This window comes from Staurois parvus, unplaced genomic scaffold, assembly GCF_062004578.1.
Source record: "Staurois parvus isolate SC_StPar_1 unplaced genomic scaffold, SC_StPar_1.0 ptg001239l, whole genome shotgun sequence".
Taxonomy (NCBI): domain Eukaryota; kingdom Metazoa; phylum Chordata; class Amphibia; order Anura; family Ranidae; genus Staurois; species Staurois parvus.
In genome coordinates this window covers 505,001-518,679 of record NW_028319035.1, presented here as the reverse complement: position 1 = coordinate 518,679, position 13,679 = coordinate 505,001, and the positions used below count along the sequence as shown (strand labels likewise).

The following is a 13,679-nucleotide window of genomic DNA, read 5'->3' as shown; positions in this document are numbered from 1 at the left end:
TAGTGCCACCCATCAATGTTGCACATCACTGCCTATCAGTGCCACCCATCAATGTTGCACATCACTGCCTATCAGTGCCACTCATCAATGTTGCCCATCAGTGCCCATCAGTGCTGCCAGTCAGTGCCCATTAGTGCCACCCATCAATGTTCCCCATCAGTGCCACCCATCAATGTTGCCCATCAGTGCCACCCATCAATGTTGCCCATCAGTGCCACCCATCAATGTTGCCCATCAGTGGCCGTCAGTGCTGTCAGTCAGTGCCACCCATCAGTGCCCATCATTGGTGTAAATCAGTGCCCATCAGTGCCGCCTCATAAGTCTCAGCTCATCAGTGCCGCCTATCTGTTCTGCCTATCAGTGCTGCCTCATCAATGCACATCAGTGAAGGAGAGGAATTACCTGTTTGCAAAATTTTATAATAGAAACAAAGAAAATCTTTTTTTTTCACAATCTTTGCTCTTTCTTTGTTTATAGAGCAAAAAATCAACCCCCGGCAGGGAGTCAATACCACCAAAAGAAATCTCCATGTGTGAGAAACAAATGATATAAAATTCCTCTGGATACAGTGTTGCATGACCGCGCAATTGTCATTCAAAGTGTGACGACGCTGAAAGCTGGAAATTGCCCTGGACGGGGACGGGGGGGGCGGGGGAAGTGCCCGGTAGGTGAGGTGTTAATACCAGTCAGCTGATTGGGGTTCCCATTTGACTTTCAGCTAGCCTCCTCAGAGCTCCCCTTTACATTGGAGTCCCCTCTTACGTCAGACTCCCCATCACAATCCCACCCTTATATTAGGGCCCACATCAGAGCTCCCCTTTACAGTCCCCCATACATCAGGACCCCCATCAGAGCTCCCCTATACATTAGAGTCTCCCTTACATCAAGGTCCCCATCAGAGTCCCCCCTTATATCAGGGCCAGCATCAGAGCTCCCCTTTACACTTGAATCCCCCTCACATCAGGGCCCCCCATCAAAGCTCCCCTTTACAGTAGAGTCCCCCATACATCAGGGCCCCCATAAGAGCCCCAATTAAATCAAGCTCCCATAAAAGTCTCTCCTTATATCTGGATCCTCTTCAGAGTTCCCCTTTACATTAGAGCCCCCACTTACGTCGGGCTCCCCATCAGAATCCCACCCTTATATTAGGGCCCTCCTCAAAGCACCCCTTTGCAGTCCCACTTATTTCAGGACCCCCATCAGAGCTCCCCTATACATTAGAGTCTCCCTTACATCAAGGTCCCCATCAGAGTCCCCCCTTTACATTTGAATCCCCCTCACATCAGGGCCCCCATTAAAGCTCCACTTTACATTACAGTTCCTCTTATATCAGGGCCCCCATCAGCACTCCCCTTTACATTAGAGTTTTCCTTATATCAAGGTCTCCATCAGAGTCCCCCCTTATATCAGGGCCCCCATCAATGCTCTCCTTTACTTTAGGGTCTCCCTTACATAAAGGTCCCCATCAGAGTCCCCCATTACATCAGGGCCCCCATCAAAGCTCCCCTTTACAATAGAGTCTCCCTTACATCAGACTCCCATCAGAGCTCCCCTTTACATCAGAGTCTCCCTTACATCAGGGCCCCCATCAGAGCTCCCCTTTACATTAGAGTCCCCCTTACATCAAGGTCCCCATCAGAGTCTCCCTTACATCAGACTCCCATCAGAGCTTCCTTTTACATCAGAGTCTCCCTTACATCAGGGCCCCCATCAAAGCTCCCCTTTACATTACAGTAACCCTTACATCAGGATCCCCATGAGAGTCCCCTCTTACTTCAGGCTCCCCATTCAACTCCCCCATTATATCAAGGTCCCCTTCAGAGCTCCCCTTTACATTAGAGTCCCCCCCCCATCAGAGGGCCAGATAAAGTCCTGCAATGAGCTGGCTGTGGCCCGCGGGCCGTAGTTTGGAGACCCCGATATACATTCAGCTGATCTCTTTTAGATATATTGAAAAGAAACTAGAAAAGCCCGCACACCCCATGTGGTTCTGGTGAGAAGCAAATGAATCATCACAAGACATTTTCAGACTCTAACCAGTGCTCAGATCCAGGACTTTTCAAGGGTGAGACATTTCTGGGGTCCGTTCGGTTCCCTCGGCTGTCTCTTGTATAGTGAGTGGTGGGGAAGCAATGAAGTGCGGAGAGGAGATTCGTAACAAGCCACATTACACAATCAGAGCATTAGATGAGGCGTTTGTTTGGTGGCAGGAAATTCACATGTGTCACCCGAGCATCTGAAAGAAGAGTCAGATTCTTCTCTATGTCATTAGTGGGAAGCGCAATGACATCATACAATGGCTGAAATATTTCTGGAAGGTCTGTCTGCTGTGTGACAGGAGCAGCAATAAAGGGAAAGAAAAGAAAAGAAAAAAGAGAGGAGAGAAGGGAAGAGAAGAGGAGGGAGGGAAAGGAAGGGAGGGGAAGGGAGGGAAAGGAAGGGAGGGGAAGGGAAGGGAGGGAAGAAGGGAAGGGACGAGAAGAGAAGGGAGGGGAGAGGGGAAGGGAAGAGAAGGGAAGGGAGGGGAGAGGAGAGGGGAAGGGGTGAGAAGGGAGGGGAGAGGAGAGAGAGGAAGGAAGGAAGGAAGAAAGAAAGAAAGAGAGAGAGAGAACGAGAGAGAGAAAAAGAGAGAAAACAAGAGAGAGAGAAAGAAAGAAAGAAAGAAAGAAAGAATGAGAGAGAGAAAAAGCAAGAGAGAAAGCAAGAGAGAAAGAGAGAAAGAAAGAAAGAAAGAAAGAAAGAAAGAAAGAAAGAAAGAAAGAAAGAAAAAGAAAGAAAGAAAGAAAAAAAGAAAGAAAAAGAAAGAAAGAAAATGAAAGAGAGAAAGAAAGAAAGAAAGAAAGAAAGAAAGAAAGAAAGAAAAGAAAGGGTATGCTCAGGATGAACCTACTCTCATCTGTGAAAAGCACAGGGTGCCAGTGGTGGACCGGCCAATTCTGGGGTTCAATGGCCAATGCCAATCCAGCTCTATGGTGCCGGGCAGTGAGCACAGGGCCACTGTGGAGAGAGAAAGAAAAGGGGAGATGACAGAGGCAGGGCAAAGAGAGTAAGAAGGGGTGTGAGAGAGAGAGAGAGGGGGGAGAGATAGAGTGAAGGGGGTGAGAGGGAGGGGGTGAGAGAGAGAAAGAGAGGGGAGGTGAGAGGGGAAATGAAATAGAGGGAGGGATGGTGGGGGAGAGAGGAGGTGGTGAGAGAGAGAAGAGGGAGATGACAGAGGGAGGGCAAAGAGAGCAAGAGGGGGGTTGAGAGAGAGAGGAGGGGGAGAGAGAGAGGGGGGGAGAGAGAGTGAAGGTGTGAGAGGGAGGATGTGAAAGAAAGAGCAAAGGGGTGAGGGTGGGGAGAGGGGAGGGGGTGTGAGAGAGAGGGGAGGTAAGAGGGGAGTTAGGGGGGGGAGATAGAGGGAGGGTGGGTAAAAAGAGAGGGGGGAGGGAGTGAGTGAGTGAGAGAAAGGGGAGATGACAGAGGGAGGACAGTGAGAAAAAGATAGGGGTGAGAGAGAGGGAGGTGGAATGAGAAAGAGTGGGGGGGAGAGGAAGTGGGGGTGAGAGGGAGGGGGGGTTGAGAGAAAAGGGTTGAGAGGGTGGGGAGAGTCCTCTGCTCTTTGGGTACATGTTCCTCCCGCCTCCCCATCCGCTCCATCCTGCCAGGTCCCACTTAGAGCCACATTCCTGTCTGAAAAATGTGTCCGGGGTTTTGAGGCAGACACATTATTCAGACAAACTACCTTTTCATATTCTACAAACATATACACCCTATCCCGCAGTCTCATACTGCTGACATAATGTCCATCATAAAGTCCCACATACAAAAAGTCCAAAAATAATTAAAATAATAAAAATAAAAATTAAAAATTAAAATAAAATAAAATGTGCAAATAATGATCCTCGCTCTTCAATCTTCCAACTGTGAAAATGTCCAAATCTTCCCTTCAATCCAAAAGTACCTAAAAAAAAAAATACTAGATATAGTGCATTATCTTTTATAGAAATAGAGATATAGCCCTTTTGAAAAAGTCGGAAGTGACGAAACGCGTCAGGGTCGTGACGTCAGACGCTAGGCCGGAAGGAGCAGAGCGGCCATTTTGAGAAGGTCTCAGCACAGAACGGAGATCAGCGAGGATGGACGGAACGGGGATCCCGATGCCCGTTATTGTATGAGGAAGTGATTCCATTTGTCTACTCATATAAAGGAAAGCATACTCCCAGTGAAGGCAACTGTATGTGGTACAAAGGATTTCCAGTATGCTTTGAAAGTTAAAGAGGGTAATTGTATATTATCCTATATGCAGAGTGGCACCTATTTTGTCACTATTTTGTCACTGATCACAAATTGTGTATTTGTAGAGTGTCACGCATTGCAGTGGTGGTTTCACAGGACCACTAGTCAAGTGGTGTGTTGTTTTCTCACTTCACATGTGTGATGTTTATTTATGTCACCAGTGTGGCTGCATGTTATCATGTACAGTGGGGATCGAAAGTTTGGGCACATCAGCTAAAAATGTGTATTAATGTGCATAAAGAAGCCAAGGAAAGATGGAAAAATCTCCAAAAGGCATCAAATTACAGATTAGACATTCTTATAATATGTCAACAAAAGTTAGATTTTATTTCCATCATTTACACTTTCAAAATAACAGAAAACAAAAAAATGGCGTCTGCAAAAGTTTGGGCCCCCTGCAAAGTTAATATCTTGTACTGCCCCCTTTGGCAAGTATCACGGCTTGTAAACGCTTTTTGTAGCCAGCCAAGAGTCTTTCAATTCTTGTTTGAGGTATCTTTGCCCATTCTTCCTTACAAAAGTCTTCCAGTTCTTTGAGATTTCTGGGCTGTCTGTCACGCACTGCTCTTTTAAGGTCTATCCATAGATTTTCAATGATGTTGAGGTCAGGAGATTGTGAAGGCCATGGCAAAACCTTCAGTTTACGCCTCTTGATGTAATCCCCCGTGGATTTTGGGGTGTGTTTAGGATCATTATCCATTTGTAGAAGCCATCCTCTCTTTAACTTCAGCTTTTTCACAGATGGCATCAAGTTACCATCCAAAATTTGCTGAAATTTTATTGAATCCATTTTTCCTTCTACTCGTGAGATGTTCCCTGTGCCACTGGCTGCAACACAACCCCAAAGCATGATTGATCCAACCCCATGCTTAACAGTTGGACAGAGGTTCTGTTCATTAAATTCTGTGCCCCTTCTTCTCCAAACGTACCTTTGCTCATTCCGGCCAAAAAGTTCAATTTTAACCTCATCGGTCCACAGAACTTGTTTCCAAAATGCATCAGGCTTGTCTATATGTTCATTTGCAAAGTTCAAACGATGATTTTTGTGGTGAGGACGTAGAAGAGGTTTTCTTCTGATGACTCTTCCATGAAGACCATATTTGTACAAGTATCTCTTTATAGTGGAATAGTGTACCACAACTCCAGTGTCTGCCAGATCTTTCTGGAGGGATCGTGCAGTCAAACTTGGGTTTTGAATTGTTTTTCTCACAATCCTGCGAGCTGTTCTGTCTGATATTTTTCTTGGTCTTCCAGATCTTGCTTTAACTTCCACTGTTCCTGATAACTGCCATTTCTTAATTACATTCCGAACAGAGGATATTGACATCTGAAAACGCTTTGCTATCTTCTTATAGCCTTCTCCAGCTTTGTGAGCGTCAACTATTTTCAGTTTCAGTTTTCTAGACAACTGCTTAGAAGAACCCATGGTGCTGATTGTATGACATCTGTGGAGCCTCTCATGGGGCCCCCTACTGACCCCGAGCCCTCAGGCAATGCCCACATGGTCAGTCCGCCCCTGAGCGTTGCTATAATGCATTGCATCTTGGTGGATTATGTTGGTACGTTTCGTTGTATCACAAAGCCTCCCAAAGCTGACGTGCAGCTAAAATGCGTGTTTTCCCATAACGCACAGCTGTGATTGGACCCTTCATGATGTCATACGGCTTCATAACCTCAGACTGCTTTCTCTACCCAGAAAATGACAAGTTTGCAAAATACAAACACAAAACCACTGAATGATATAGAAAGCCGCCTTCTAGGAAAGGTCGCTGCGTCTCGTAGACGATGGTGCTCTTACCTTACAATGGAAACATAAAAAAATGAAAAATTCATAGAAAACAGGAGAATAATAATCAGCTGAAAAGACGCATCGTCTGCAGACATCGGGGCGCTGCAAAGATCGCTATGATAAACATTCGCACCAAATCGCACATTATTGAACGCACTGCTTGAAATTGCACGTTCTGGAAGATTTCTATCGTCTGTTCGTGGGCAACCTGAACTCTTGCAATGGAGTCATTACCGGGAACTATTCATGAGTAGAAGGGACATTTATATACCCAAAAAGCACATTTGACTGATAAAGCAGCAATGATTGAAATGAATCCACCAATGAAATATGAACAAAGCATATCCCTCTATAGTGTGTCCTTGTCTCAGTCCGGAGGGTTATTTACTAAAACTGGAGAATGCAAAATCTGGTCCACCTCTGCATGGTAGCCAATCAGCTTCCAGGCAGGGGTGGACTGACAACTCATGGGGCCCCCGGGCAATAGGGGATCATGGGGCCCCTGTGTCCTTGCTCACATTCAAAGCACACCCAAAAAAAGCCTGTAAAAGGTACCAGGGGCATTTCATGGGGTCCCTTACTGACCCCGGGCCCTCGGGCAGTGCCTGAATGCTCATATGGTCAGGGCGCCCCTGCTTCCAGGTTTTATTGTTAAAGCTGAAGCTAGAAACTGATTGGCTACCATGTAGAGGTGGACCAGAATCTGAGTGCTCTGGGTTTAGTAAATCTCCCCCTAAGTGTCATTTCTGTCTGCTGCCTCCTAACTCTGCTATTAGCATTAGTCACTTTTGACAAGTTTTCCTGACACCAGGAGATACACGGTGTCAGTGGAGGGAGCTCCAGCAGATTTACAGCCTCAGCTTTGTTCCTGTGTGCCATGTGTGTGTGTGTGTGTGTGGGGGGGGTGTCCCTTTCCTTCCAATCAACTTTCAGAGCTCTTCTCTCTGAGCTCTGCAGAGTGTAACTTCAGCTCTCCACTCCCTTGTTTCTGAACCCTCAGACAAGCTTTATAAATTCAGCACATTCAATGTTTTGGATGTAGAAAAGAGAAAACTGCAGATAAACAGGTACAACTTATGTAGGAGGATTTGTTTCATCTCTGTATATCACCTGAGGCCAGTCACTTCACTGGAGGTATGGAAAGGTTTACAACCACTTTAATGTGTTATTAAACCCTGGACCCCGCATTCACTATATCCGCTCTCCCCGGACCCTGCATTCACTATATCCGCTCTCCCCGGACCCTGCATTCACTATATCCGCTCTCCCCGGACCCTGCATTCACTGTATCCGCTCTCCCCGGACCCTGCATTCACTATATCCGCTCTCCCCGGACCCTGCATTCACTGTATCCGCTCTCCCCGGACCCTGCATTCACTATATCCGCTCTCCCCGGACCCCGCATTCACTGTATCCGCTCTCCCCGGACCCGGCATTCACTATATCCGCTCTCCCCGGACCCCGCATTCACTATATCCCCTCTCCCCGGATCCCGCATTCACTATATCCGCTCTCCCCGGATCCCGCATTCACTATATCCCCTCTCCCCGGACCCCGCATTCACTATATCTGGTCTCCCCGGACCCCGCATTCACTGTATCCGCTCTCCCCGGACCCCGCATTCACTGTATCCGCTCTCCCCGGACCCCGCGTTCACTATATCCGGTCCCCCCGGACCCAGCATTCACTATATCCGCTCTCCCCGGACCCCGCATTCACTATATCCGCTCTCCCCGGACCCCGCATTCACTATATCCGCTCTCCCCGGACCCCGCATTCACTGTATCCGCTCTCCCCGGACCCCGCATTCACTGTATCCGCTCTCCCCGGACCCCGCATTCACTGTATCCGCTCTCCCCGGACCCCGCATTCACTATATCCGCTCTCCCCGGACCCCGCATTCACTGTATCCGCTCTCCCCGGACCCCGCATTCACTATATCCGCTCTCCCCGGACCCCGCATTCACTATATCCGCTCTCCCCGGACCCCGCATTCACTATATCCGCTCTCCCCGGACCCCGCATTCATTATATCCGGTCATCAGTGCCCTGATGATCAGTGCCCAGCAGTGCCGCCAATCAGTGCCGTCAGTCAGTTCCACCCATCAATGCTGCCCATCAGTGCTGACTATCAGTACCCATCATTATTGTATGTCAGTGCTGCCTCATCAGTTCCAGCTCATCAGTGTCACCTATCAGTGCCCATCAGTGCAGCCTCATCAACGCACATCAGTGAAGAAGAAAAATTACCTGCAAAAGTTTATGATAGAAACAAAGAAAAAAAAATTGTTTTCAAATTTTTTGCTGCTTTTTTGTTTATAGCACAAAAAATAAAACCCCCAGCGGCGATTAAATACCACCAAAGAAAGCTCTATTTATGTGGAAATAAATTATAAAAAATGTCATACGGGTACAGTGTCGCATGACCGCGCAATTGTCATTCAAAGTGCGACAGCGCTGAAAGCTGAAAATTGGCCTGGGCAGGAAGGGGGTATAAGTGCCCTGTAGGCAGGAAGGGGGTAGAAGTGCCCTGTAGGCAGGAAGGGGGTAGAAGTGTCCTGTAGGCAGGAAGGGGGTAGAAGTGCCCTGTAGGCAGGAAGGGGGTAGAAGTGTCCTGTAGGCAGGAAGGGGGTAGAAGTGCCCGGTAGGCAGGAAGGGGGTAGAAGTGCCCGGTAGGCAGGAAGGGGGTAGAAGTGCCCGGTAGGCTGGAAGGGGGTAGAAGTGCCCGGTGGGCAGGAAGGGGGTGGAAGTGCCCTGTAGGCAGGAAGGGGGTATAAGTGCCCGGTAGGCAGGAAGGAGGTAGAAGTGCCCTGTAGGCAGGAGGGGGTTGGAAGTGTCCTGTAGGCAGGAAGGAGGTAGAAGTGTCCGGTAGGCAGGAAGGGGGTAGAAGTGCCCTGTAGGCAGGAAGGGGGTAGAAGTGCCCTGTAGGCAGGAAGAAGGTAGAAGTGCCCGGTAGGCAGGAAGGGGGTAGAAGTGTCCTGTAGGCAGGAAGGAGGTAGAAGTGTCCGGTAGGCAGGGAGGGGGTAGAAGTGTCATGTAGGCAGAAAGGAGGTAGAAGTGCCCTGTAGGCAGGAAGGGGGTAGAAGTGTCCTGTAGGCAGGAAGGAGGTAGAAGTGTCCGGTAGGCAGGAAGGGGGTGGAAGTGTCCTGTAGGCAGGAAGGAGGTAGAAGTGCCCTGTAGGCAGGAAGGGGGTAGAAGTGTCCGGTGGGCAGGAAGGGGGTAGAAGCGACCGGTAGGCAGGAAGGGGGTATAAGTGCCCGGTAGGCAGGAAGGGGGTAGAAGTGCCCGGTAGGCGAGGGGTTAAAGCCAAAAGGGGGTCCCTCCATCGAGATAGTCCAGGTGGACAAACCACATATCCGTATTAAAAGCTGAGAAAACAAATCAGATCATCTGAATATTCACTGTGTCCCAAATCCATCCAAACTACACCCCTACTCCCCAAAGGAGGTCTGCGGCAGGTTTCTGAGCATGCGCGTGGCCTGGACTGGGCATGCTCGCTCTTTCATCAGCCTCGTGTCCAGGAGAGATAGCCAAACATCCAATGTGCATGACACCTAAAAATTCCCGGCTCCATCTACTAATAAAAGATGTAAAGTCCCTCCTTTCTCTTCCACTTTATTCTTTCAGTTGGAAATTTCCTTTAAATGCTTCAATAAATAATCCTGAACAGTCCGAAACGAACGGCTTCCTCCTCTCGGCATGTATGGGTCCTGAACAGACCATTCTCGGCGCCTATCTCTGATGTTTCCATTTTCTGTGTCTTGGTTACTTTCCCTCGTTCCTTCCACTGTATCTACAACCGTCTTATCTATTCATCTCATCTCTCTCCTTCTTCTGCTCTTTCCGACTCTTCCTCCAGTGGGCCGGGCCTATGTAGTTCCTCTTTAATAGAAGCAGATCGAGCAGCAATGAGGCATTGACAGCGAAGAGAGCGAGCGAGGAGGGCGAGGAGACAGACGCACAAGGCTGGACCCCTACAGGCAAGACCCGCCGAGCAGCGAGGGCATGAGTTCCCCTCCATCGGGCTCTAGAGGTAGGTTCCCCCATATCAGCCATTTAAAAATGAATTATCATGCAGAGCGGCGAAGTCATCATCTTGCTACTTTGTATATGGAGTTGTGTTGTGTCTACAGTTCCCCCATGACAACACGGTCCATGAGATAAGTGGCAACAGGACATAAATCAAAAGCCTGTACAGCAAGGGGACGAGGGAAAATGAATGTGTTTCTAAGCTGGCAATTGCTTGAAAGGGGTTTTAAGGCAGATTTGTGCTTTAAAGGAAATTTTAGAAATGCATTGCCATCGCCTTCAGTTTTCTCGCGGCGAGGGGCGCTCTCATCCATAAATCTAAATTATTATCCTCACAATACGATATGATTTTTTGCAGCGGCGGGTGCTTTGTATAATCGTGACATTTAAATCAGCAGTAAGAGCACTTTAAACACTTAATGAGTTAATTTAATCTCATAGTTAGAAAATGTAATATATATGTGGTTGTGAAAGGTGAAAAGAAAGAAAGAAAGAAAGAAAGAAAGAGAGAGGGGGGAGCGAGAGAGAGAGGGGGGGGGAAGAAAGAAAGAGAGAGAGAGAAAGAAAGAGAGAAAGAAAGAAAGAAAGAGAGAGGGGGGGAGAGAGAGAGAGAAGGAAAGAAAGAAAGAAAGAGAATGAGAGAGAGGGGAGAGAGAGAGAGGGGGGGGGGGGAGAAAGAAAGAAAGAGAAAAAGAATGAGAGAGAGAGGGGGGGAAAGAAAGAGAGAAAGAAAGAAAGAAAGAAAGAGAGAAAGAAAGAGAGAAAGAAAGAAAGAAAGAAAGAAAGAAAGAAAGAAAGAAAGAAAGAAAGAAAGAAAGAAAGAAAGAAAGAAAGAAAGAAAGAAAGAAAGAAAGAAAGAAAGAAAGAAAGAATTATCTACAGTAATCTCATAGGAAGAAAATATCTTCTGTACAGATAAATAGACAGACAGTATTGAAGAAAGAAAAAAAAAAGAAGAGCAGAGGGAAGAGAAGAGAAGGAAAGGGAAGGGAAGGGAAGAGAAGGGAAGGGAAGAGGAGAGAAGGGAAGGGAAAGGAAGAGAAGGGAAGAGAAGAGGAGGTAAGGGAAGAGAAGGGAAGAGAAGGGAAGAGAAGAGGAGGTAAGGGAAGAGGAGAGAAGAGAAGGGAAGGGAAGAGAAGAGGAGGTAAGGGAAGAGAAGGGAAGAGAAGGAAAGGGAAGAGAAGGGAAGGGAAGAGGAGAGAAGAGAAGGGAAGGGAAGAGAAGGGAAGAGGAGAGAAGAGAAGGGAAGGGAAGAGAAGGGAAGAGGAGAGAAGAGAAGGGAAGGGAAGAGAAGGGAAGAGAAGGGAAGAGAAGAGGAGGTAAGGGAAGAGGAGAGGAGAGAAGAGCACTTTAAGATAGGTGGAATTTAAAAAAAGTAAATTTACCATTGTAGCCCCCTTCCCATGAACTAAGCTAACCTACCCCTTCCCCCTTTCACAAATACATACCTACCTCAATCTGATGGCCTTTGGAGGCTGGAGACAGGAGATGATTGGAAACGGCCAAAATAGAAGTCTATGGGTCTGTAATGGGTAGCCATGAAGCACTGGCCATCAAATTGAGGTAAGTATGCATCTGGGGGGGGGGGGGTTAGTTTAGTTTAGGTCAGGGGAAAGGGGAAAAAGAGGATTAACACGATGGATTATTGCTTCCTGATTTTTCTATTGAAATCAATGGAAATGCATCAAAAGGCAATGCATGCATTCAGTGCGTCAAAGTGTGTCTTGATAAATAAAAAGGTTGTATGACCTCCATTACTGGCGTTGATGCACGTTATGATGAATGTTGACATTCAACATACAAAGCATTGCAACGCCCATCAAGAACATGCGACCATGCGCACTAAAGCATGCTGACATTTCCAATGAGTTCATCTCATAGTTGTGAATCTGCAAGACTCCCTCTTTCATCTGCGCACGTATCAGCATTGTGGAGAAATTAATTTTCAAAGTTCACCACACAGGCACTGGTCTTTTCTATGGGAGCGTAATCTTGCCAGCTTGCCAGTGGCACATAGGAGTTGTTGGAAGATTTTAAAAGGCAAAAAAAAATGCACTGCGTCGAAGAATGCTGGGGATTGTAGTTCCCCAGCAATCGATCTATGTTCTTGTCATACCTAAATGATGGTAGTTGAAGCAGGCTCTGCGTATTGGTCACATTAAAAAGACAGCGCAGGGCGTTCTCAGATTGACAGGGCGGCGGCAGGAAATTTTGGCTACAATAAATAGCGAAGTGGCGTAAACTCCGATGACTAATCACACCGAATGATTTGATTAACAAATTTTTGATTGGCTATACGTATTGCAGAATGGTCTACACACCCTGGAAGAAGGAAGGAAGGAAAGAAATCTCATCAACCAAAATAATTTCATGTACTCAACGGCCACTTTATTAGGTCCACTTTGCTAGCACTGGGTTGGGCCCCCTTTTGCCATAGATACATAGTTAGTCTGGCTGAAAAAAGACTTAAGTCCATCCAGTTCAACCAAAAAAAAAAGTTATAATCCTACACCCACCATGGATCCAGAGGAAGGCAAAAAACCCAGCAAAGCACGATCCAATTTGTTCCTGCAGGGGAAAAAAATTCCTTCTTGATCCCCCGAGAGCCAATCAGATATTCCCGGGATCATTACCTCCAGAACTGCCATCATTCTTCATGGCATCAATTCAACAAAGTGTCGGAAACATTCCTGGGATTTTGCTCCATATTGACATGAGTTGCTGTTGCCTTTCTGTCTTCTACACTCAGTCTGCCCGTTCTCCTCTGACCTCTGACATTAACGAGGCATTTTCCTCCGCACAACTGCCGCTCACTGGATATTTTCTCTTTTTCAGACCATTCTCTGTAAACCCTGCAGATGGTTGTGCGGGAAAATCCCAGTGGATCAGCAGTTTTTGAAATACTCAGACCAGCCCGTCTGGCACCAACAACCATGCCATGTTCAGTCACTTAAATCCCCTTTTTTCTCCATTCTGATGCTCGGCTGGAACTTCAGCAAGTTGTCTTCACCACTTCTAGATAGTTCCTCCACACAACTGCCGCTCGCTGGATATTTTCTCTTTTTCGGACCATTGCCTGTAAACCCTAGAGATGGTTGTGCGGGAAAATCCCAGTAGATCAGCAGTTTTTGAAATACTCAGACCAGCCCGTCTGGCAGGAACAACCATGCCACGTTCAAAGTCACTTAATCCCCTTTCTTCCCTATTCTGATGCTCGGTGGAACTTCAGCAAGTTGTCTTCACCACGTCTAGATGCCTAACTGCATTGAGTTGCTGCCATGAGATTGGCTTATTAGCAATTTGTGTTAGCAAGCAATTGAACAGGTGGACCTAATAAAGTGGCTGATGAATGTATATAGAATTTGAGAAAGAAAGAAAGAAAGAAAGAAAGAAAGAAAGAAGACTTAATTAGCTAATGTAATATCACAGAGAAAATTTATTTTTGATAGATAGACAGACAGTATTGAAGAGAGAAAGAAAAGTTTCTAAACTGGCTTACATTGTAGCAATTGCTAGAAAGGGTTTTAAGGCAGATTTGTGCTTTAACCTCCTTAGCGGTATTCCCGAGTGTAGTTCGGGGTAA

General features: G+C 47.1%; 1 protein-coding gene across 1 annotated transcript in view; it reads left to right on the top strand.

Annotated features, from left to right (window-relative positions):
- The first annotated feature begins 9,969 nt into the window (after positions 1 to 9,969).
- Positions 9,970 to 13,679, top strand: part of NFKBID (NFKB inhibitor delta) — a 28,837-nt gene continuing 25,127 nt past the window's right edge. The window contains exon 1 of the mRNA XM_089660408.1: positions 9,970 to 10,100. Within this exon, the coding sequence (XP_089516534.1) occupies positions 10,073 to 10,100 (28 nt within the window). The 5' untranslated portion in view covers positions 9,970 to 10,072. The remainder of the gene's footprint in view (positions 10,101 to 13,679) is intronic.